The following is a 24597-nucleotide window of genomic DNA, read 5'->3' on the forward strand; positions in this document are numbered from 1 at the left end:
TTAGTAATGGATGATTAATTTTATCGGGTGTATAATTAAAAAGTGTGCGAGTTTACATTTCGTTTTTTAATGACACGTGTTGATATTGATAAGCACATAAATATACAGTAAAGAAGCTAAGTTAACATTTTGAGAACAAAATGTTTTTGTTATTTCGCTAAGTCACAAAAATATAGAGCACAAACAAATGGACGAGCAATTCGACTCTATCATTACGTCGCGTCGTGATGAACGTCAATTAGCGACAAAAGCTCTGGTTCAGATTTTTTCCGGAAGGGGGAATTAAAAGCTTTCTTAACGCATCGAACTCTACATCCCGTTGTTAGTCAATGTAATTGCGATCTCGTGGCGCCCTCTGCGCTAACGAATTTTTAAATACCGAAAAGTATAAACAAAGGCTCGGCGGGGGGCATTCGAGTTTAATTGCAGGTTTAGCGTTCATTAGGATATGCAATTTTTTAACGCGATTATGACGTCGCAGGGTCGAGGGTGCGTTGGGGTGAGGGGCTGCGTCACGTGCGAGGTCCGCACTCCGCCACGACGCATGCGAGACCGCGGGGCGCCGGGAGCGCATGCGCCCCCTCATACCCTGCCTCGGCCGTCAGTCAGCCGCCGGCCATCGCGCGCCCCGTCCGCTTTCACAGCGCCCAAACGTGCCGCGAGTGCTTTTCAAGTGATGTCGGCTTGTGACTAGTGCCATGCTCGTGCACTGTGCCCTCCTGGCGGCTCTGCTCGCCTCCGCCGCAGCAGCTTGGCAGGAAAACGTCCGCCCTAAGGTCTTCGCACAACTAGGTTAGTACGAAAGCTGCCGTCACGTTGTCAGATGTTACACGGACAGCTTTTGACAGCTTAGGGCTCACTATCGAGTTGTTGTAGTGAACGTTCGATGTTTACGTCGTTTTGTTTGACGACAATCGCAGCGCGCATCCAAACACGCCGTTCGAAGCTCTTGTTTATATTATTTAGGTCGATGTAATCAAAACACTCGAGTTTGTTAGTGTTATTTAAGTGCATCTATTCATTGAATTAAGAAACTCTATAGCTTACTCGTAAGAGAGATCGTTTGATACGTCAGATTATAGGTTATCTTGGGAGGCGAGAGGTTATAGACTCGCGTTCTTATTGGAGCGTCGGCGTCGTGAGCTTTCGACACAGTACTTTATTTTGAGATACAAAACTCAGCAGAGTCATGTTTTTTGAGTAATTATCTCATAAGTATTAAAAACATATTATAAAATGAATATGTGTTTGGTTGTGGTGTGTAAAATGAATGTTTTAAGAATTACTTAATTGACATTGAAAAGTACCATTATCTTTCTGTATTAAATTAGATAAATCTGTTAAAGTTTATTGAAATCTGTTGTATACACAATCATAATAATTTGTAAAAAATAATAAAGAAGATATATATAGAAATACGGGATACATTCCAGCAAAGGCATTGTTTCATATAAATCAAAAAGCTCCGCGATTTCTTGACATAGAGCTCGCACAGTCCGGCGGTAGAGGCACGCGATTCATCCTATGATAAAGCCGGAGGACTGTGCCTCTATTGTTTTATTGTGCAGCCTGCATTGCAGGGGACAGCCACGTGGCTCTCATTAGTGGATCACAAAGCGAAGCAGTTTGTTCTGCGTTTTGCAATGTTACGCTTAGATTGGCGACCATGCGAGGTTTAACGTACCGAACTAAACTTTGGCTAACTCCACCGAATGCATTTAATGTTTTTACAGTGTATTGTACAATGTGATAACTTTAGCATGGCTCGCTCGATTTAAACAGCGTAAGCTCGTTTTGTGGTTTCTAGTTTCGAATGGACTTGGTACTTGTATTCATGGTGTATTTGAATTGCGGTCACGGAAGCTCGTGCATCGTAAATATGATAAATAAGACCACCCACTGGGATAATAATACAAAGATGGATATTGAAGTATATTGAAATAAACTTAATCGACATGTCTGTTTATGTATAGCACTAACAAAAATACAGCAACTTAAAATTTTGTTTGTACTAAAAAATTATACTTAAACGAACAGATTTCATCAAAAAAATACACTTTTAGTCAAGTGCACTCGGTGCCTCTCGCTCCCCTTATATAAAATATATGACTCGAATTGAGAATCTCTTGATTTGAGGTCGTTTAAAAAAAGGAGGATCGTTAAATTTAAGCAATATGAATGAACGGTTATATAAGAATGTATGTCGTAGGTACGGTACTTTAATAGGTCCAATTAGGAACAATATGAATTAAAACGTATAAGTCTAGACGTGTAGACTATAGTTCCATCGCATATCCGTCGATTGTATTCTTCGTTATTTATAAATATTAATAACCCAATTCTAATAATTGCCATAAAATACCCCAAGTATGAATCAAATCCATTAGCATATTTTATTGTTGTTTTATTTATAGTTGTAAGTATGTTAAGTGTGAAGTGTCGAATGATCTTCAGCAATTTGATCACTCAATATAAACTAGAGGGTTCTGCCCACATGATGTGGTTTTATACACGATCAAAGGCCTCTGTGGAAATTGGAGATACAGGATTCAATATAAATATTAAATAAAGCTCGTTTCGTTATACGTTGCATATTGTTTAAGTGAGTATTTTTGCGTAATAATGTAACATGTAAAATTATAGGACACTCCAACTGACTGAATGTTTCAATACTTTGCAATTTATTTGCAAAAAATAATAATAAGAAACAAAACAATTTTCCATCCACGTGTTCATTTAATTAAATATCTACGGCTTATCAAATATTCATGAAATATGTTTTCGGCTTAGATTGTATGTATATTTGAACCACCAATTTAAATTAGTTCAACTGAACTTCCATAGTACCTCTATAAAATGTTTTATCAAAAGAAAGTGTCATAGTTGTCTATGTAAGTGGTATGAAGATAAAAACTTGAAAGAGCTAGTACATAGATACTGTAGAAACTGAGCTGAGCTATCATCTATCTAGACTGGTTTGGTGTAGGTGTGCTACAAACCGGTAAAAGGGAGTTTCTCCTGTCAATGACTCATTAACCAGTATTGAGTCAGGTCAGTGATAGATTTTTCTTCGTGCCGCATTTTGCTCATTTTCTTGTTCAAATAAATATTCAGAGAATCTGTATGAAATCTTTTAGTAAAAAAAAAACACTACAGATATAAAATAACTTTGTACAGAAATTAGTAAATGCAAACGAACTTGTTGTATTTACGATTGAACGAATTTGTGTGTCTTCATTAGTAAATGGACAATATTTACCTGGGTATCTCTCTGTTGCAAATAGCCTAGGTTACACTAGACAGACGAAATTAGTAATTTATATAAGTATGTTAACTAGTGAAGTTCTTGTAAATTAAGTCTGCTGTAATCTATTGTAAACCATATTATCATTTTGTAGCTTCACGTGTTTTAAAAAGAACAAGGAGATTTATGGACTCCTCGTAATGGGTTTTCTGTATCTAAACTTCAATTTGATATTTTATACGGGGGCATTATGGTTTCAAACGCCCCTTTATGATTTAACTGCTCAGATTATAAGAACGTTTGAGTGTGCCCATAAAATAACTGTTCACTTACTACCTGAAGAAGAAATAAATTACTTACAGGATAATGCTTTTATATTGTGGAATGTTTAAAACGTGTCGCGTTTTGGCTTATACGTATTTATTGGGTCATTCGTCAGAACCAATACTCAGGGGAACTGTTATGTGGTTGGGGTGCATAATACTGTGACGCGATGTTGTTTATGATTGGACATTCTACTACAATTTATTAACATTTGGGAATGGCTCGATAGGGGGAATAAACTCATTTGCCTCACGAATATTATGTTTATGATGTTATACTCAAAAGAACAGTATAAAAGAAAGGAATTATGAAAATCGTCGCCGACTACAATATGTACTAATATTCCTTCAAAACGATAGGGCAAGCAATGTGACCTTTGAGGGAAGTCCGTTATGTTTGTGAAAGTGGGTCGCAATTGTGATTAATAAAAATCGTACCGGCAACGATAACCGCTAATCAAAAAAGGACAAAAGTTCAAGCGTTCATCGACAATGCGATCGCTATTAGAAGACAGGAATGCGATAATAGGGCAAAACAAAACGTGCTTAGTGGTAACGTAATATGGTGGAAAATGGTTTGTGTTTTGTATACAAAGATCAGCACGTTGAATATCAACCTTAATTTAAAGCAATAAAGCTTTTTTTGTAGAGTGACAACGATTGTTATGAATGACTTGCGTCGCGGGCTACGCACGTGCGTGCGGCGTTGCAAGCGCGCTGGTACGGTATAGGAGTAAGGGAGACGTACATATTGTAGGCGCCACTTGGTTGGACAGGGACGGATGTATGACGCCTAACGTTACTGTCTTCGCCCAAACTTTCTTATATTCAGTCCTGTCGGTTATTTTTGCACTAATAAGAACGATGGGCTTGCCTGTAACACAGTTAATTACAAGCCTGTGAGATATCGGATAAGTTGGGAATACGCCTGCAAAATAGATATTGCATTTCATAAATAACCGTTAACCGCATGTGCATGACATTTGTTCCACGATGCATTTCCTCTGCGAGAGTTCGCGGCAGGTCTCATAACTTTCCCGAATATGTTATGAAGATTGGCCATAACTTGAACGTGCTATTACATTTTTTGGCGATATTGCTTTTCGAACCAAACACGAATATAATGGAATATGGTATCGGCTGTTCCATTCAGATCTGAAATGCGGAAGAATGGAGATGAAATAAAAGCAGTTGGGAATGGTGTTTTTATTCAACCTTTCCATATGAGTACAGGGCAAACATTGGTTTAGAAACGAAAATATTTGCCGAATCCTCCACGCATAATACAGAGGAAAGGCATTTTCAAAATGGCTGGGCAAGTGTGCCTAGTCCATTGTTATGCAGTTTTAAATCCGGATTAAAAAGGAAGCTCATAATAAGTCCTATGAGGGGAAGCTACATTCACTTCTCGTTGTGTTGCAACTTCGTTGTAACGCTTTGCTATTGTGCAATGCAAAATAGTTTACATTCGCCAACTAAGCATTAAGCTCATCTTTTGTTTTCATTGTCCGAATCAATTGCCGGTGTACGTTAGAATTATCCAATTGCTCTGTGCAAATAAGCAGTAAAAAATTGTTTCTACAATCAAAGCGTACTTATACCTACGTCTAATTCATTATTTTTCCATATGAATTTGTCGGTCGACTCTCAAAGGCGTATCTTTTTACCTTCATTATTATTTCACTTGCATAGTTTGCGACAAAAAGGTATTGGAATATGCAAACGCCCCCATTTGCAGCGAGTCGCATTAAAACCCTTTGCATTTGAAAAGACTCCGATGAATAGGTAGGAGTCAATGGGTCGTAAGAAATGGGCCAGTCAGTGACGCAGGCTTGTAGTCAAGTGAAACGCACTTCTAGACCAGTTTATTGAGATCTTTAAATATTAGCTAATGTTGTTGGCATCAAAGGCAGCGCAGCGATTTATAGGTTACATACCGCAGTCTTTCTGTCTCGGTCTATTTTTAAAATCAAATTTGGTACTCGATATCGCTTTAAAATATCAATTGGATAGGCTAAAACGAATATTGGTTTAGTCTTGGTAAATAGAAAAAATAAAGTCTCTACAAAATTTCTTATCACACTTTTTGTTGACACGTTGATAGTACAGCTGTTCTTATGACCACGGAAACGAAATCACTGATGTGTTTTATACAGTATTTATAAAGTAAATTTGCATCAAGTGTAGGGGAGGTCGTTTTAACCTGGTAGCCGTCGTTCCATTAATGAGCCAGGTGGTTTGTACAATGTGAAAGTTAACAATACCCGTTGGCGAGGGTAGCTTACGTTCTATCGCGTGCTTTCTACATATTCTCAATGGATTTTTCTATTCGATTTAATTGCTAAGCCGTCATATGGTTGATGTGTTACCATTGTGGGTGTCCTGGATTACGTTATTGTTATTATTTGGAACTTTATTATTAATTTAGAAACAATGTACCTAATTGTAGCTAAGAAATTAATATTTAAAATTAAGCTTTTGTGTATGTTGTATTATTTTTTCGATATATTATGTTATTAAATTGTACAATTTAAACAAAGTCTCTACAATATTTAACTCCGTTATTAGGTACCTCAAAATCATGTATAAATTTTTTTGTTGTTGTTTATGATACAATAAAATTAGTGTTCTTGTAATTGTATTATAAAGAATGTAAATACCAGTGAAGTTTATTAGTCGAGGAGAGATGTATATTTAGTGATTTAAAAATAAACAAGCCGTGCGGCCGCTCACAGTCTACACTTGAACTTGACGTCGAGATCAATAACCGCTGGCGTGTTGATTAATTTTTATGAGTTTTAAATTATTTAATTGTAAATTTCAATTATACCATATAGTTTAAACACATGACGTAATACGTCTGATTCAATGTGAATTCCTGTTGGTTTTGCAGCGCAAGTTGGTGAGCGTTAAGGAACTAAGAATAGCTTGGAATTTAATTTTATGTCTTTTAATGGTCATGTTCAATTATGAATGTAATAAATACAGTAAGAATACAGTGTAAAAACAAAAAAGTTCCTTTTCACTATTAATTTAATTTGAAAATTTCTTGCAAATGCGGCTTTTTATGCCTACTAATTTTAAGAATAAGTTTAAAGGATTAAAGAATTTCTTCAATTGCTATCAATTCGTAAATACAAAATGAAGCTCTCTAGACGACAGACGTAATAACAAAATTCTCCCCAAATAATTTACAAATAATTGAGCTGATAAAGGGAGGTATCGTTTGTGAGAAAATAATGAGGATTCGAACCGTAAAATTATCAGTCACGGAAAATCACATCAGCGCGTTCTCACTCGTCAGGATTTACATTCCATCAAAATATAATTTAGATTTTTCTCTTATACTTGATTTTCGGCACATCTTTAATGAAATATCGCTTTTGAAATAGGGTTTCTCAATTCTCGAACTGACAGTCGTGACTGTGATTAAATAGTTACGTTTTATTTATTGAACTGTTTTTGTCGCAAAATATAGGGAGTATAAATTGTGATTGATCATTTGCCGTTGGCAAATATCTACACAATATAAATATGTACTATACTCGTGATTGTTATGATGATCATCGTTTTTAGTTCATTTTCCTATTACAAGCACACATACGTCCCTTGAGGGTTATAGAATAAATCATCACACAATCCAAGATGCAGGCATAACATCGTTATTTATTTTTATATTAATCTACGTTTTAAAACCCATGGGAAAGTTGCTAGACCTAATTAAATTTTAGAACTTAGGAACCTAACGATATTTATTCCAAACTAATTGATAACAGCGACCAATGCATTCAGTACTCGTCATCATGGATAGACGAATAAATGGATTAAGAAAAAAAATCCACAAGGAATGCGATAGTCGCTACTAAAACATTCAATGCAGATGTTTAGCAGTGCACCGATCGATAGCTTAGACAGGAATAATTGAAGCAACCGTATCCCTTTCAGAAATAGAAATCAGTTCAAAGAAAAAGACGGCGCTAAATGCATCTTTCATTTAAAACGCTTCTCTGAAAAAAACTGTCCTGAATTCCATTTGCTGAGCCCACAAATTACATTATGGACTAAGGGTTGGAATAATATGAATTGTTTTTGTTTGCCTTTGTTTAGGTTAGAGCTGTTTTATTTGCATCTATTTTTATAAACTGTAGTCGTTTAAGCGGCTCTATTTTTTTAGCATACTAGATTACTTGTATTGGCGCTATAGTCTGTGAATTTTGGATTTTATTGTATTTTTGTTTGCATAGTATTTTTCTACTATAAATCTAAATATGTAAATTTATTAATCCAAAAAATATTAGGACACCTTTATCATCATCATTCGGTCATCATAGGATGATCTAACCATACAATACTTCTTTTAACGCTTTTTAAATATTGAACGAAACAAATAAACAACAACACCTTATTTCCAATATCAATTCAACAGCAAAACATATTCACATTTCCTAAAGTAATTTATAAATATAATTTCCTGCAATAATTAATGAGCCCTTAAGAGTTCATTGGTTTAGCAAAGTTTCCGCTGCAAACTCGACTTACGCTTACTTACTTCGGTGACATTGGATTAGTTCGGAGTTCGCAAGTTGCCGATGTTACAGCGTGTCTAAGATAACGATAGGTTAATGGCATCCGTATTATGAAAACTTTGACGTTTGTCTATACTATTTATGACTACATAATTATTATACGGGCAAAATGTAAAATTGGATTAATTCGAACGGCGTTAAGGGTTTATGTAGTGGTTTGGTAGTGATAGTTTTATATTTATTTCCTACTAGCGGTCCGCCCCGGCTTCGCCCGTGGTACATATTTACGTTTTCTCTACATAAGAACCATCCTCGTACTTCAATGAATATAATAGAAAAGAATTCTCGAAATCGGTTCAGCCGTTCACACGTGATGCCGTGACAACGCGAAACGGGTGCAGACTGCAGACCCGCCGCCTTTTTATAGCTCCCGCCGCGAAGCGCGTCGAACGCGGCAACTGATACACAAAAATAATCCTTATGGCATGATTCTGTATTCTCGCGCGATGACTTATAGCGTATTTCATGTATAACTTTGGTGTTTCTACACCGATTTACATGATTCTTTTACTATAACCTGCCCAGGAGTATGAAGAATAATTGTGCCAAATTTGGTTAAAATCCGTCGTGTAGTTTTTGTTTCTATAACGAATATACAGACAGACAGACAGACAGACAGACAGACAAAAATTTTACTGATTGCATTTTTGGCATCAGTAGCGATCCCTTATCACCCCTTCATAGTTTATTTTTAAATATATTTCATGTACAGAATTGGCCTCTCTACAGATTTATTATAAGTATAGATAACATTTTATATTCACGATACTGAAAGAGAAATATAGTGTCATAACTTTAAAGTAAATGAAACAAATTTATGATTATCTAAATGTATTAACTTGAAATATAAAAGCCTAAAGAAATCGTTAAAATGAACTATTATTTAATTCAATGGAGCATTTCATTTAGTTAACGACAAATAAGTTATAAATCAGAGCTAAACAAGAAAATATTTTTATTAATGTTTATGTATCTTATAGAAAAATATATTACTTTTTACGATATGTCATACGTAATTGCTTAGGAACGGTTTCGGCCCCATGGGGTCTTACTATAGTACGGTTGCGCGATAATAGCCTTTATTATGAATTCCCGTAATAATATCATACTGTTTTATTGTTTACGTCTGAATTAACTACGTTGGGGCATGGAGTTGTCTGAAATTTTTCTCATCGAATGATTTATTTATGTGAATGTCATTCGTAAAGGCAGCTAAAAACTGGTATTACGTTTATGTGATATAGCCAAACTTTCTTGGAAATAAAAATTTCAACACTGTAGCTTACTTAGACTTCATGAAGCTTTAACTTAGTCAAGCCATTTGTGCACAATAATGTTCAAAGCTTAAACGTTAGTAAATATTTAAATCAGAAGTTTTTACTGTTATAGTAGGTACATAAGATATTCGCTTGTTTTGGGATAAGTGGAAGCAACTTTTGCGAAACTCTCTATTATGAATTTATTCTCTTTACTTAGGCTCGTCCATAATTTTCTCGAAAACAAGTGAATATCCTAACCTCAGAGAGCTTCAGATGGACGGAACCCTCGATGAGCAAGTGGAACTCACACTTGACTGGCTTTTTTTGCGAAAAGCATGCATATGAAAATGTTCAATAGGGCTTACATACAATGAAATTGAAGAGGAAATTTTTTGCATTTTATTATTTTGGCAGCGTGTCAAAACTGTTATTTCCGTTGCACACCAATATAGTTTAATTCCCAAAAAACTCCAACCAATTAATTTATAACTACAAGCGCAGCACCCACTTGAAATAACTTAACAGCCGTGCGAGCGAATCTGGGTCGTTTGCTCTAGTCATTAAGTTTTAAAATTGCTCTATGGGTTCCGTATAAAAAGTGATTCCCACATGAATGATCGCGGAGCGAGGTCAAAAGTTCAAGTTGGTAAAAAACCGTATGCAGCAGCTGTTTGGCACATGATGGTTGGCGATGGAAAAACGTTTAATAAAACTAGGAGCTCGCTCGCTCATTTCTTTCATATTTTTTCGTCGGGACGTGGTGTTGCTATAAGAGTACGTCATTTCGAGCGGGATTAATTTTTTTGCAGCGCACTGCGACATATTTTAATGTGTCTTGACGGGAGTTTTATGTCTATCGGGCTATTAAAAGCATTTTATAAACTTGCTAAGATATTAAAATGGCATGACGGGAACTAAAGTCAAATAGAGTTTTTAAGTAGAGGTATTTATGAATTTTTATTTTATTTTGCAACTATCAATTTTGCTAATATTTTTACAATTTTGCTTATGTCACTTTCAATTTAATTTTTTAAGGAGCCTTCGTTTCAAAAATTGGTTTGGATTTTGCTTGTGTCAAAATTTTTGGAAATAATGTCGTAGTGTTCTTTAAAACTACGTGGAATGTGTAAACAATACTAAAGCTGCAAGATAACGAGATATTCTTGTGTAATGTAAAAAATGTTCATATTCAGCGGATCAATGCAAAGCCCCAAGCGGTTTTATTTGGTTTCGTGTAGGCAGCGTATCGTGCTGGCGGTTACAAAGTTGAACCAAATATACAGGCTAGATAAATTTCAAAGTTTGCCAAAAACTTTCAAACAAGTTTCAAACCTCTGAAGGTTTTCGGAATCGATAATTACGTAGCTATTCTGTTCAATTTATTTGCGAAACCTCTACGAATGGAAATTTCAGTTTGGTTTCTAAATCTATACTAACAATATGAAGCTGAAGAGTTTGTTTGTTTGTTTGAACGCGCTAATCTCAGGAACTACTAGTCCGATTTGAAAAATTATTTCGGTGTTAGATAGCCCATTTATCGAGGAAGGCTATAGGCTATATATCATCACGCTATGACCAACAGGAGCGGAGCAATGCGGGTGAAACCGCGGAGCACAGCTAGTATATCAATACATATTGTACGTGGGCGAGTATGAATTATATAAAAAAGTGTACTTAAGACCGAGTTCATAATTAAATGATATCGAGTATCTTTTCCAATATCAAAGAAGCTAATAAGGTTTAATAAGAATGTTTGTATGTTATCTATACTTACTTGATATTGGATATTTTTTATCTTTGTTACAAGAATTTATTAATTAACTCCCTTCTGCTTTGCGTTTATTCTTTTGCAGACCTGCATTGTTTACTGGTTCGTTTTTATTTATGATTTTAAATCAAAGGTTTAGTTATATGTAGTTTAATAATGTAGGTTATGCCGAGTGATTTAAAAGCGTTGGATTTTATTTGACTATTTTATCAATATACGGAGATAAGTTATTTTTAATTTCCGTACCGATTCATTGAATATTAAGTGTAAATAATTCTTTTGTTTCTTTTTGTTCGTAGAAAAAGCGCCATATCATCTACTGGATACAATCGTGTTAAACAGACAACGTTTATTTCAACTGAAATATACGCAAGCATAAACTTTATTGTTTTAATTATAACCCCAAGCGTGTGAGTATATTTGCAGGCCACAAATGACTTGTGAAGATCTTAATTACTGCCATCCGGCCGTTTGATTGGCTCCCGCATTGTTTGTACAGCAACAGGACAATTGCACTTGCACTTAGCTCCACTAATCATACCTATTGCGACCCGAGGGGTCTTTGACTTAGAAAATAGCATGCGTTTTTCTTTGATTTATTTCATACAGTTTTTTTTGTATATTGTAATGCGTCTACGTTTTTTTTATCATCATCAGTATATCATAGAACATGTACCTATTGTGTATAAATAATAACTAAACTGTGTAGTAGGGTATCATTTTTCAGACAAGACGTATCAAGGAAAAAGTGATGAAAGGAAATTCCAAATTCAATAATAGCCCGTAGATATATTAATTTCTCGAGATTTACTCCCTATCACTTTGGATATCAGGATCACAAAGACTTGAAACGTTTTCCGAAAGAAATGCTTCGTCAGGGTTAAAAATATCACAACGGTGGGATCGATATCGTACCTCAAGCGATTGTGGGCTGATCATTCTTTGGTCTGCGAATAACAAATGATACCAGCTTAAACGTCAAATACACAATGTCTTGTGGGTTTACATGAATTTGAAGATTTTCCGCCGATAATAGAACGATGGTTATATTATGTTCAATGCCTTACATAAACGAGTAAAAACCTACATACAATCGACATAAACGTAACATAAGCATATAAAATGTAAACTAAACTCTCTTTTTAAGATAAGGTCAAGTAGTTATTATTTGTTATTTTCCATCGGACATCGAACCCAGGAATACAGGCTCTACGCTCACGCCGTCAACCACTGTGAAACAAACATGCGGTGAACCATAACACTTATAGACTACAGGCCCGTGTTGAAAAAATTATGGGTCATTTGACCCACCACCTGACCTATCTAGAATGATATAAGAGCATAAAATAATAAGATTCAGCACTATGACGTCACTTGTAAGCTGTCCACCTGAGTGCAGATGAGAATTCGAAGGTTCAGGTAGCGATTTTCTCCCCTTGTCTCCATGATTTTTGTACGGCGTTGCGGAATAATTGATTAAAAGTAGTATAGAAATATGTAGTATGACACAGATGCCGTACAAAATCAAATGACCAAATTTACCCCGGCAACTGTCGAAAAATAAAAATAAATTCCGACTTTGTGGACCACCATTTTTGTACGGCATCTGTGTCATACTATTTCTATACTGCTTTTAAGCCATTATTCCGCAACGCCGTACAAAAATCATGGAGACAAGGGGAGAAAATCTCTACCTGAACCTTCGAATTCTCATCTGCACTGAGGTGGACAGCTTACAAGTGACGTCATAGTGCTGAATCTTATTATTTTATGCTCTTATATCATTCTAGATAGGTCAGGTGGTGGGTCAAATGACCCATAATTTTTTCAACATGGGCCTGTAGTCTATTAATAAAATGTCCACCGTTCACATGGTTGTATCAATTTCTTCTGTCACGCTAAGACTGTCTTCGCGAAGAAAATTTAAACGAATCCGTAAATAATACTCCGCTCGCGTTACATAAAGAACCCTAATCCTTACAGAGTGATGACACTGAATAATGTAAGGGATCTAATTTAAATGGTCGTGGTACACTTTTGCTTTCTATAGAATCGAACGAACGGGTATTCAGAAAATTTAATTTCCGTAGATAGATCGAACAATTTCGCTCCAATGTGGTGTTCGCAGACCGTAATTGGGTCAACCTGGCGGACAATGGACTTTGACAATGTTATTATTAGTAGATCTCTTATTCATTCGATCGCTCGATGAACTTATCAATCATTCCCTTTCATGAAAGTTTCGATCAAAGAGTTAAGAGATGAGAACATTGTTTAAGAAGTCCCTTTTCGATTGCGAGTTGAATTTCCAATAACAGTTCCATTCTGTACTTTCTGTAATTGAAAAGTAATAAAAAACTGCGAGTAAATTGCTATTGAGTCAAACGCTTTATGTACTTTTTGTGACCGTCTGCTTATTATCGCACTGCTATTACAAATACAAAGTTCGTACGTGTGTGTGATTCTTTCAGACTGAAGTAGTTGCTTGTGTGGATTGAATGCTAAAGTTTACACTTTTAGCTAGAATAAAATTTGGCCTATTGTAATATGTAATTTTGGGAATGAGATAATAATTTTTAACTTAATTGTTATTAATATAATTTGAAACTAGGTCATATATTAATAAAAATATTGCCAAAAATAATACAAAATAGTATACGAAGTCACTACTGCATTGATAATATCCAATCAATGCTAATGAATGCAAATCATTGAAAGTACTGATGAGATATCGTACATTTAGCTTATCTCTATAGCTTTGCTAATATAAAGACTGACACAGGGCTATCACACAGTGTTTCCTGACTTCGAGGAACTGACAGAGAGCTGTTTGTGGTTAAACTAACTTTCAACGCATCGAGAATCGGACAGTCTCTACTCCACCTTAATATTTATATCAGTTAAATATCTCATCGATGTGCTTGATCCCTATCAAGTATTTCTACGCGAGGCAAACTTTACACACAATACAGAACTAAATGTAAACCCATTGGATTACGCTAAAGTAGCCCGTATTCCGTTGCGCTAAACATCTAAATACCCTGTGTGGTTTTTCGTATTGTTGCCAACGGGGCGTGGTTGTCTGATCCGTGCATACAGTTATAATTTCGCTCAGTTAGCCTTATTTGAAATATCTAATGGATCGCGTTGATAGCTTTGATTGTTCAGCATTGAGCCTAATAGGGTTAGGCGTTGCGCTTTCTACCGTGCACTTTGAAAGTATTCAGGTTAGATACGTGATCGGTCTAGATAGTAAATAGTGGGTTGGAGCGTTTCGTAGCTTCTTAGCAACCCTTACAATGTGAAAAGTTAGTCATACAATGGAGTTATTGTGGATCGGGTAAACAGAGGGATGGCAGACGGGTGCTGTGCACGCTCCGATGATTACCCCCTCGCCGGGACATACTGGTGGGGAATACGAACGGCCACGACGCTTTTTTATTTTTAATCCAACAGTGTAAGTCTGGGCCTCAGCGCAGGCTTTTTGTGTGAAAAGCTTAATTTAATAACAATTGATTCTACAGCGTTCGTTTTTTTGTGAAAAGAGATTTTAAACTCAAAATAAACAAAAGTCTAAGCGGAATTCACTGGAATATTTAATTAAGGGCTGATTTTTCAATCCTTCGTTAAAACTTATTCATCGAATAACGTATTAAACTACCATTTCAAAAATGTATTCTAATTATCCGTATTTGACAGTTTACAGGTGACATTTTAAAATGTTCGTGTAATACTTTATTGGACGGATAAATTTTAACCAAGGATTGAAAAATCGGCCCTAAGAAGAATTTGTTTATGTTTTTGAAAAAATTGGTACCATTAAAATTCATATCGGCTCGGCCGCGGCGGTGCAATAGTTAGAGCGCGAGTCTCATAAAACTCAAAATCTACTCAATTCAGGCGGACAAAACGTGAAAATAAGCAATTAAAGAATATGCTAATTGGTATTCGCTTTTCAGAGTATTTGACTATGTACTCAAGTTATATAAATAATCAAAAATAGGTAATTGACATCATCATTATTATCACTTCTTGTACGGAACATGTCTGTCAAGTGAGAAAAATGTACATTTACAAATTACGGAAATTTAACGGATTATCCGTTAAACCTCCTTTCATAAAACATTGTTCAAATTTCTTCAAATAAGTAAGAGCCACTCAGTACGGCTCTAACAAGCTTGGTATCGGCTTTATGAAATCTATCAAAATTCCGATTTGGTTGCCCTGTACGTAAGGTAAACAAACTAGTTACCGTATGTTTACAGCCTGTGTTGAGAGTAACCGCCGCTTTTGCAAATATCCGCCATAGTCTGACGGTTTTGCTTTATAAATTTTTTCTGGAATCTTGCAAAATACATAACATAATCGGATTATGGGATTCGGCGTAGGAAATGAACGATTTATCGTCTTATGTCGTTAAGAGATTCTCTGTAGCGTTTCTAAGTACTTGTCTTGAGCGTTTAAAAAACATTCGGATTAAAACCGCGGATGTATTCCCACTTCCTAGCATATGATCAACTTTGATTATTATTTAATGATAGAATTATGATAAGAATGCGTTTTTTCGCATCGCATTTTTTATTCTTATTATTGAAGATATTTTACATTCGAAATAATTTTGAGTTTGATTTAACTTTTCAAGAAAATTTAAAGTTGTTAAAGGTATTAAGGCAAGTTTATTAGAATTACAACATTATATCATGAACATTAAACAAAATGATGAAAATTTATATTATGGACTATTATTTATAGAGAAGTTTTAGCAATCCCGAATCAATATATTTGTATCCCTTCTTTCTAAAAATAGCGCCAACAATTGTCCACAAAATGTGTCAAAATAAAACCCAAAATACATACACAATACAACTTTCACAGTTTTGAACGAGTGATATCATTCGGCAAATTGATCGCAGATACAAAAGAGTTCCTTCGAGAAACCTTTTCCGTCAAGGCGTGGCTTACAATGACCGACCAAATGCCTACAAGTCTCATTCAATTGTATATCTGTTGATGTATTTGGAGTCCAGTTACAAATGGCGACCGCAGACATCAAAGAAAGAGTTTACCCGACGCTATATCAATACATCATTTAAGCGAAGTTTTTAATTGAATTGCGTGATGAAGCCTTGTAAATCGCATTGTAAACACTTTTGTGGTATCTCGTTCATGTCGTTTGAATCGTGTAAAGAATTCCTTGAAACAAATGCTATAACAGAGGGTTGGCGCTCGTGTAGCGCTTGTCTGAGACATTTTTCATAAAATTGCGTTCAGGAAAGCACACCTTTTGCCAGTTTCATAATAATAATATTCGAGCCAACCTGTTTTAACTATTTTGAATATCATTCAAAACTGACCTCGGTTAGCGTAGATACAATAAGCAGATATTGTATAATACAATAAAACTTCAATTAATGTTGTACAGAAGATTGATCCAGGTTCGACTTGATCGAAGTCGATACTATTGTTCGTGTTAACGCCTTTCGGAATCACAATTCGAATAAAGGCAGCCCAAAAACGATAGCTTCATGATTGATGTAAATAAAGATTAAATTAGATTGAATCGGATAATTGAACTGATGAATGATTGTAACATAGAGCAAGAAGAAACTCCGAATTGAAAGTCAGGTTAAATCAGACCAGCAAAGTACACAAACAAAATGGGAAAAGAAATTATAACACTTCGAGAATAGTTTCCAAAGTTCGTAGATTATGGTTGCAACATCTGCTTTTATCGGTTTTACGTGGATAGTAAAGAGGAAAGGAAAGATAAGTCATTTCCGATAATCCGTTCAACCGGGGTATTGTTTGAATACGCCGGGTTGCGATAGCATTGTTCTTTTTGATATATGGTTATGAGATTATAAATTATACGACAATTGTTTTACGATTGCGACGCTGTGATGTCTAGATAAATGGATGATTCAGCTGACGTAGAGCATAAAGTGCACATTGTTGTTTGAGAAAAAAAACACACTTATGACCTCTGGGTGCCTACGCACCGATTCATTGATGCCAATTGCCATGCAATGCCATTACATGTTAAAAGAAAATATAATTTTATACGATTATTTTCTTGCCTTAAAAATATCGTCGCCAATCGACACTGGTACTGTAACAATAAAACATAATTAGTATCATACAATAGGTTTCATAGATTTATAATACCTTCATTTAATCACAAACTGATATTATTATCTAATCCATACTAATATTATAAATGCGAAAGTAACTCTGTCTGTCTGTCTGTTACTCAATCACGCCTTAAAACTACTGAACCAATTTGCATGAAATTTGGTATGGAGATATTTTGATACCCGAGAAAGGACATAGGCTACCTTTTATTGCAAAGTATGTACCACGGGCGAAGCCGGGGCGGACCTCTAGTTTCATATAAAATAAAAACCAAGAAACTTCACAGCACACATGACACAATAGCTATCTAGATGAAGCTATCGGCGAGAGTGTGCAGTTGCAGTAGCATAAATCTTCTAAACGGAAACATCTTTATTCACGACGTTGTATAAAGATGCAAATGCGACTGAACTAAGGAAAAAGTCACGCAGCAAAAACTAAGGGCGCCCGCATCGTCTCCGTAGCACTTTGTGGCTTGCTATCTCACTGCACTTGTCATTTGTCCTCCATTTGCTTTTGTTAACTTTCACAAATGTTTTAGACCGCTTAAATGCTCTCTGTTAAAAATATTAAAACACAAAGACAGTTTGTGATTATTGAATTTAATGTTTCACCATATTAGTTTTCAGCTTTGTTTTGGTTACTAAAATTCAAGTATATTTTACTCTATGATGGCTCTTGACTAAAAGATAATAATACAACAGTAATACCACTGACTATTCTAACTGAAAACCATAATATAAAATAACGTTCAATTGCAGAGAATACTTTAATGCACCAAAGATATCATCTGATTCATTGTAGCTCACTCATAATACGGGTCACCAGCAATGACTGAAAGAACGCTGAGAGAATCTTATAAATCTCGTATTTAATGCAATTGAATTCACTCAAGTAATAAATTCCGCTCTTCGATCTGGGCCGTTTTGATCGGACAAAATGTAAGGCTCATTGATAAATTTGAATAAGGTAAGAGTGAAATGGCAGTTAAGACGTGATATAGAGCCTAGCACGGTTCAGGTTCAATCTTTCTAAAAATGGGTGTGTAATAAATTTTGTTCCAATTTGTACCTGCACATAATTTTTTTTATAATAGAATTTTATATGTGCTCTATTTCATAAATAACGAATTTTGAAGCTGAAAAGGATAAGTCATATCTACCACCACTGACCTCAGTCTACCGCATAAATTTATAAAAAATACTTTTGTATGTTATATCTTTTTAAAATAGTGAAAAAATAAATGAAACATTTTATTTGCGTAAGAAAAATCACTGGCCATTGGTGGGGAAAGAAAAAAAAAATTAAGAGCATATCGATTCAAGCTGAACTCGATTAAAGATACGATCTCTCGCAATACCGAGTTGTATTTTCACTATCGCTGACAGTGACTGATCACTGGCCAGTTCAAACACAGCCCTCGGCCTCTACCCATCTTATATTTTCTTCGTCTTATAGGGAAAAGTCACTTTAGATATTGTCGTCATTCTTAGATGCAGTAAATCTAGTAATCTATTTCGCTGAACGTATCGGAAAAATGAATTCTGTAGAGTTTGCTATCCAAGGTATACCATTTATGTGACAGCTTGTAAGAATGCTCGGATATTTGAATGGTAGTGTGCGAATTATCAATTATGTCATGATATATATGGGTTTGACTTTGATAACATTTAAGTATTAGATTCGTTACTAAAAACAAAACATGAGATACTATTCAGAAGGCCTTGTGTTGGTGAATTTCAAGTCAACTTTTTGCCAACAAAAGCAATAATTGAAATAAAATGTGCTTCACCAGCTTATATTGTACGTAATAATATATTAGATCCTTAATTTGAATATTAAGTACGAAACCCGAAACCACTACAAAGAAAGGCGCAGTATAAGAGCTGGCTGAATAAAAATATGCAAATGATATACGAACCATGACAAGGAGCTCATTAAATACATATTATAAAGTAACTAGCTAGAAAGTACTTAAATTGCCAAATGTAAATATACGTAAATGTACTGTTAAATTTATCCATAATTTATGAGTTTCTTTGTCTGAACTTTTTCGTATAAACATTGTTTTATGTGAATTATAAAGCTGGAATATTAGTATCGTCCCTGAATTTTAATAAATTATAATAAAACGAAACGGAATGTAAATAAACATAATTATTCTTGAAACACAATACTATGGTGACCCGCATGTACATTGCTCCTTCACTCCATGCTTGAATATTCATTCTATGTTTTTTTAATTCGTGCTTTGTATTCAAATTGCTTAATTAAGTTTTTGACAGGAACGAATTATATGCCTTATCTGTCATGGAATATAATAGCATAGGTACCTATATAAGGAATGTGAGCAGAAAAATTCTGTAAATATAATTCTAAATTATACATTTACCTGCCACAAGCAGCCTTATGAATGTCATAAGACGTCATAAAATTACAGAGCAGTTACGATTCCCAGCATGTTTAATACAAAGTGATTTATTGATACCGAGTTAGCACTTAGCGGGCTCGTTTGTTAGTTAAGCGAGTTTAACTTAATTGTCGGTGAGTGTAAGTTCTAGTCTATTTACGATATAACCGCGTTAGCTCCTCGCCTACGTTGTTTAAACTTGCATAGTTCAGTGTAACGGGCTCCTAAAGTTTAATAAAAGAACCTCTTCTTGATTATAATTGCGGTGAAGAAAAATATTTGTCTTTTGCCTGATTTTTTTGCTAAGAATAACCGATGTTCTAAAGTCAGGAAGTTGCTACTATTTCGTCAAAGAAAGTGGATAAGGAAACCAATTTAAACCTTTTGCTCTACAAGAGACATAGATGATTGATAAATATGTGATGATTACAGTAAATATTTTGCTGATGAATCATGGATAATCTATTTAAGAGGCACGAAATGATATTATTTTCTGGATGTGAACCTAGAAACGGTAATGAATGAGTCACTCGTAAGAGGAAACGCCATACTACGTCATGGCTTCGAATGGTGTGCAACTGTTTCTTATTACGTCAAGCACGTAATAAGAATAATAAAAATAAAGTGCAGTTTGCGAAAGAAATTAGTTTAATAGTTTAATAGTATAACGTAGAAAACTAAACACAAAGGGCTCATAATTTTTTACTTCTACAGACTTATTCGACATACCTACCTACGTTGCTGTACTTTCAATTTCTAGGCCTTTTTCAAACTTTGAAAGACAGACATGTACCCAAATGACTAAAGGTTAAGATTCTCGTGGAATTCTTTTATCATTCTTGTAAGATACACACTTTACCTTTGATCTTATCCTTTGTAATGTTTTTTTTGCTTTTAAATAAAAAGCAACGGCAAAGAGTAGATAACATTTGACAAAACTTGACTCAACAAGGACATAAAAATCTAGGTTCCATAGCAGTTCAAACGCAGACATTTAAATAATGTTATACACATATCGGTTTGGACGAATAAAGTCGATAGTTTGCGTCCTCACGAGATTTTCCTCCGTCCGGGAGTCAGCTCACTGTCAATCTCTTGACTGACGTAATTTGACATGAAATACTAAATATTCCACTTCACCCCAGTTCACTCGATTGTTTATGGCATCGATATAAACTTTACCGATCACACTACTATCTGCACGTAAACGTAGTGGAATTTAAAGCTGAATGTAGTTACATCCCTTCAAATTAACATTTTATTGTAAATCAATAAATGCGTCCATGATTAAGTTAAAAGTTCCTTTATTAATAGCTAATAATATTAAAAGTTTAAATCAAATGACAGACAAGATTTTGATAAATATAGACCGGGAGATACTGACACAAAATTTCGAGTCATTTGTAACAGGATGGCGGTTCTACAGGGGTCTTAGTACGCAATGAAAAAAAGAAAAACGATGGCGTGAACGCTGGTACCGGCGGCTTAGTCGCGTGGGCGTTAGTCGAACTCGTCGGAAAATAGCGAAAGTCAAACGATTTGTAACAGTATGGCACTTATTTTTCCTGTAAGTTTGAGGATCAACAAATATAAATACAAAATTTCAAAGATCTATGTGTTGGAAATCTTCACTTATATAAATTAATAATAAATTAAGTTTTCAAGTATGACAGCACTTTTTCCCCCTACTAGAAGTATGGCAAATATAATAATGGTCACATTTTATCAAATACTCTCCAAAAATCCAAATGCAATACTGTTACAAAAAGTTTGGCGAAATAAAAATTTTTTGCAGATTTTCGGCGGTATGGCGACCATTTGGAATCGTCCGAAAAGTATGGCATGGCGATTTTCGTGAATGGCTGCACGACGATAGTTACCTGTGCAAAAGTTAGCCTGGTACAAATGGTTGAATGATTGTTTTATTTAAATCAACACATTCGCATCGGTATGGCGGGCTGTAAGTCACACCGGAAAAGTATGGCATGACACTACCGCCTACTACTTTTTTATGGGCTATCGGTAAATTCTAAAATTTTTGTGTTACAAATCGTTTGACTTTCGCTATTTTTCCGACGAGTTCGACAAACGCCCACGCGACTAAGCCACCGGTACCAGCGTTCACACCATCATTTTTCTTTTTGTCATTGCGTACTAAAACCCCTGTAGAACCGCCATCCTTGTTACAAATGACTCGAAATTTTGTGTCAGTATCTCCCGGTCTAATAGGTGCTATGATGTTAATCAAACTCCTCGAAACTTGGCGATAATATTAGTTGTAAATCATCAACAACTTCAACCAATTACCATACCGCCAAGGCGGCTAAGTGTGATACGGTGTCAAGCCAGATTACAACTCTAATCCGTTCGCAGTTAATTACTAAGTTATTACTGAAAATCTTGTAGAACAATACACTCCTAATTAATATTATTACCGCGACATTTTAACTTTATTGCTTGTTTGTCACGCAATGTCAACACCGACCAAACTTTTGGGCATTAGCATATTTGGTTAATGTCCTTGTAGTTAAGATGTAGAGAAATAACGAAAGCCTCATTACAGAAATGTATAAAGCTTACGAAGTTTAAATGCAAAAAGTTCGATGATTTTGGAAGTGCTGTGATACCTATATGTATGCTCTTGTAAATGATAATTTTAATAAAGCAAAGATAAAGTCACAGATGCTAGCTAGTGTTGGATGAAAATTAATTTGTCTTTACATATGTGCATCTTGTGGAACGTAGCCAAGTGGTTAATTCTTATATACTTAAATTAAATTCTGTAGTACCGGATAAAATACTTAGTATGGTTAGCATTTAAAAGCCTATTTCTTTGTTTATGAAGCGTTTGTACATTTATCATAATATAAAATATGAGAAAGCAACTGTCAGACTGTCTGTGTGCCAAGCAGAAAATATATTATACGTGCGATAGATTTTTCTTAAAACAATGTAAGAACATCTACTTATTTTTCAGCCAAAAGTATCTCTTTTTCATAATCTAATAACAAGAATGTCAAATTTATATTTAGGGTAAAAATTACAATATTAACTTTGTTTCATTATTCTTCATCATGTTCTCATTATTATTTTGCGTCCATGCGCAGTCAATGTGGGCTGACTTAATAATTAATCCTTAAAAGTTTTCAACGACTCGTATTTCTAAAAGATAATTATATAATAAATGCAGTACGCAGTTTATTCCGAAGTGCGATATAAGAACAATTAAAATTGAATGCAGAACGTCCCGGGCATGGTGACGGAAGCGCTTCATTAGGCGGCGGAACCGTGAGTCAGTTGCAGCCTTACACCACAATGAAGAACCATTCTATATTTATGTTACGATTTATTTCAAATCGTTAGCAATACGAGAGATGATTAACGTTAAATTAATACGAAGTGAAATAGGTTTAGAATTAGAGATGAATCGAATATAAACTGTAATAGGCAATAAATTAGTGAGAGTTTTTGTTGAAATTATCATTCAAATATTATGTCATACTAGCTTCCGCCCACGACTTTGTACGTGCATCCCCGTTTTTCCCCGTTCCCGCAAGAATTTCGGGAAATCCTTTCTTAGCGGATGCCTACGTCCTAAGTCCTAACATCTACCTGCATGCCAAATTTCAGCCCGATACGTCCAGTGGTTTGGGCTGTGCGTTGATAGATCACTATATCAGTCACCTTTGAGTTTTATGTATATAGATTATGTTAATTTACATCTATGTACTACTTAAATCGGTGGCGTGCTATAAATAATTGTTTAAGCGTCAAACAATAAACAAATATTTCATACTAAAAATTTACGAAAACAGCGTAGCACGTAGCACGACCGGATTGTGACAAACGAAAAAACATGACATGAACTTATACTTTTTTCGACTCAACCCCAAGTCTTAACATATTTCATGCGGAATAAATTCAAAGGACAATTTATTTAACAAATGTTTCACAAACCCGCATGCTCGCGTATTTTAAATCGCACGTAATTTTTAATTAGAACTTAAACCATACTCATTACGTGGAGGTCATTGACTGGCCCACACCCCGTATTTCGCCACACCCACGTCGTACAATATTTGTTTGTTTTCAACGTTTACTCAGTCCTTTTCTACGACATTTTAATGGTATTATTTTACAAAGAATTTCAAAGCGACTCTTGAGCTCCGATTTCACTTGTTTCTTTGTAATAATGTTAGTGTTTTTCTTCACGCTATCTGTTTATTTTTAAGCACATTCTATTAGGAATAAAATTCTATTAAAGATTATAATTATTAAAGTTCAATAATGTACATAGGAAGCTATATTTTAATTGGTTCTATTTAAATGAAGAATATTTATCAAGCATCTTTCATCCGAGCTCGGTTACATAACTTTGAATCACAAACAAATAAGGGTCTAAAACAAATCTCGCTGAATCCAGGGTGATTTAGCGTTCGTTAGTTGAATTGAGACGTTTTTGTAAAGATACAATCGCGTAAATAACTTTAGACGAGAAAAATCACCCGCAATTTTGTTAGACTAATAATTCCCAGTGCGCTATCTCAACGAAGATAGCAGTTAAATACGCTAAATTGGTCCATCTCGTTCCTGAGCCCAGTTTTATGGCAGCTTATATCTTCTAAGCTTCGTACTTCCTGCGCTGATAACATCGATTTGTTATCATTGTTTTGTATGGGCTAATAAAAGTTTTATCCTATTCATAAACGTTAAGCAATTTGTCCTGAGCGTGTTCTTGGCGAAGACTTTAACTCTTATGTCCGCATGGATAAAAGTCCTGATAATATTATGAGGCTATTTTGAAGTTAATGTATAGATTCTGTCCGGATAAATCTTGAGTCGTGTATTAAATAGGTAGATGGTAGGCTCTTTCTG

The 24597-nt window shown here is 35.1% G+C and overlaps 1 protein-coding gene across 1 annotated transcript in view; it reads left to right on the plus strand.

Moving 5' to 3' along the window:
- The first annotated feature begins 618 nt into the window (after positions 1–618).
- Positions 619–24597, plus strand: part of Sema1a (semaphorin 1a) — a 239342-nt gene continuing 215363 nt past the window's right edge. The window contains exon 1 of the mRNA XM_090111255.1: positions 619–792. Coding sequence (XP_089967381.1) covers positions 699–792 — 94 coding nt within the window. The 5' untranslated portion in view covers positions 619–698. The remainder of the gene's footprint in view (positions 793–24597) is intronic.

This window comes from Colias eurytheme, chromosome 16 (genome assembly GCF_061535395.1).
Source record: "Colias eurytheme isolate Ceu_HAF_F1 chromosome 16, ilColEury1 Martin Lab GWU primary, whole genome shotgun sequence".
NCBI classification, from domain to species: domain Eukaryota; kingdom Metazoa; phylum Arthropoda; class Insecta; order Lepidoptera; family Pieridae; genus Colias; species Colias eurytheme.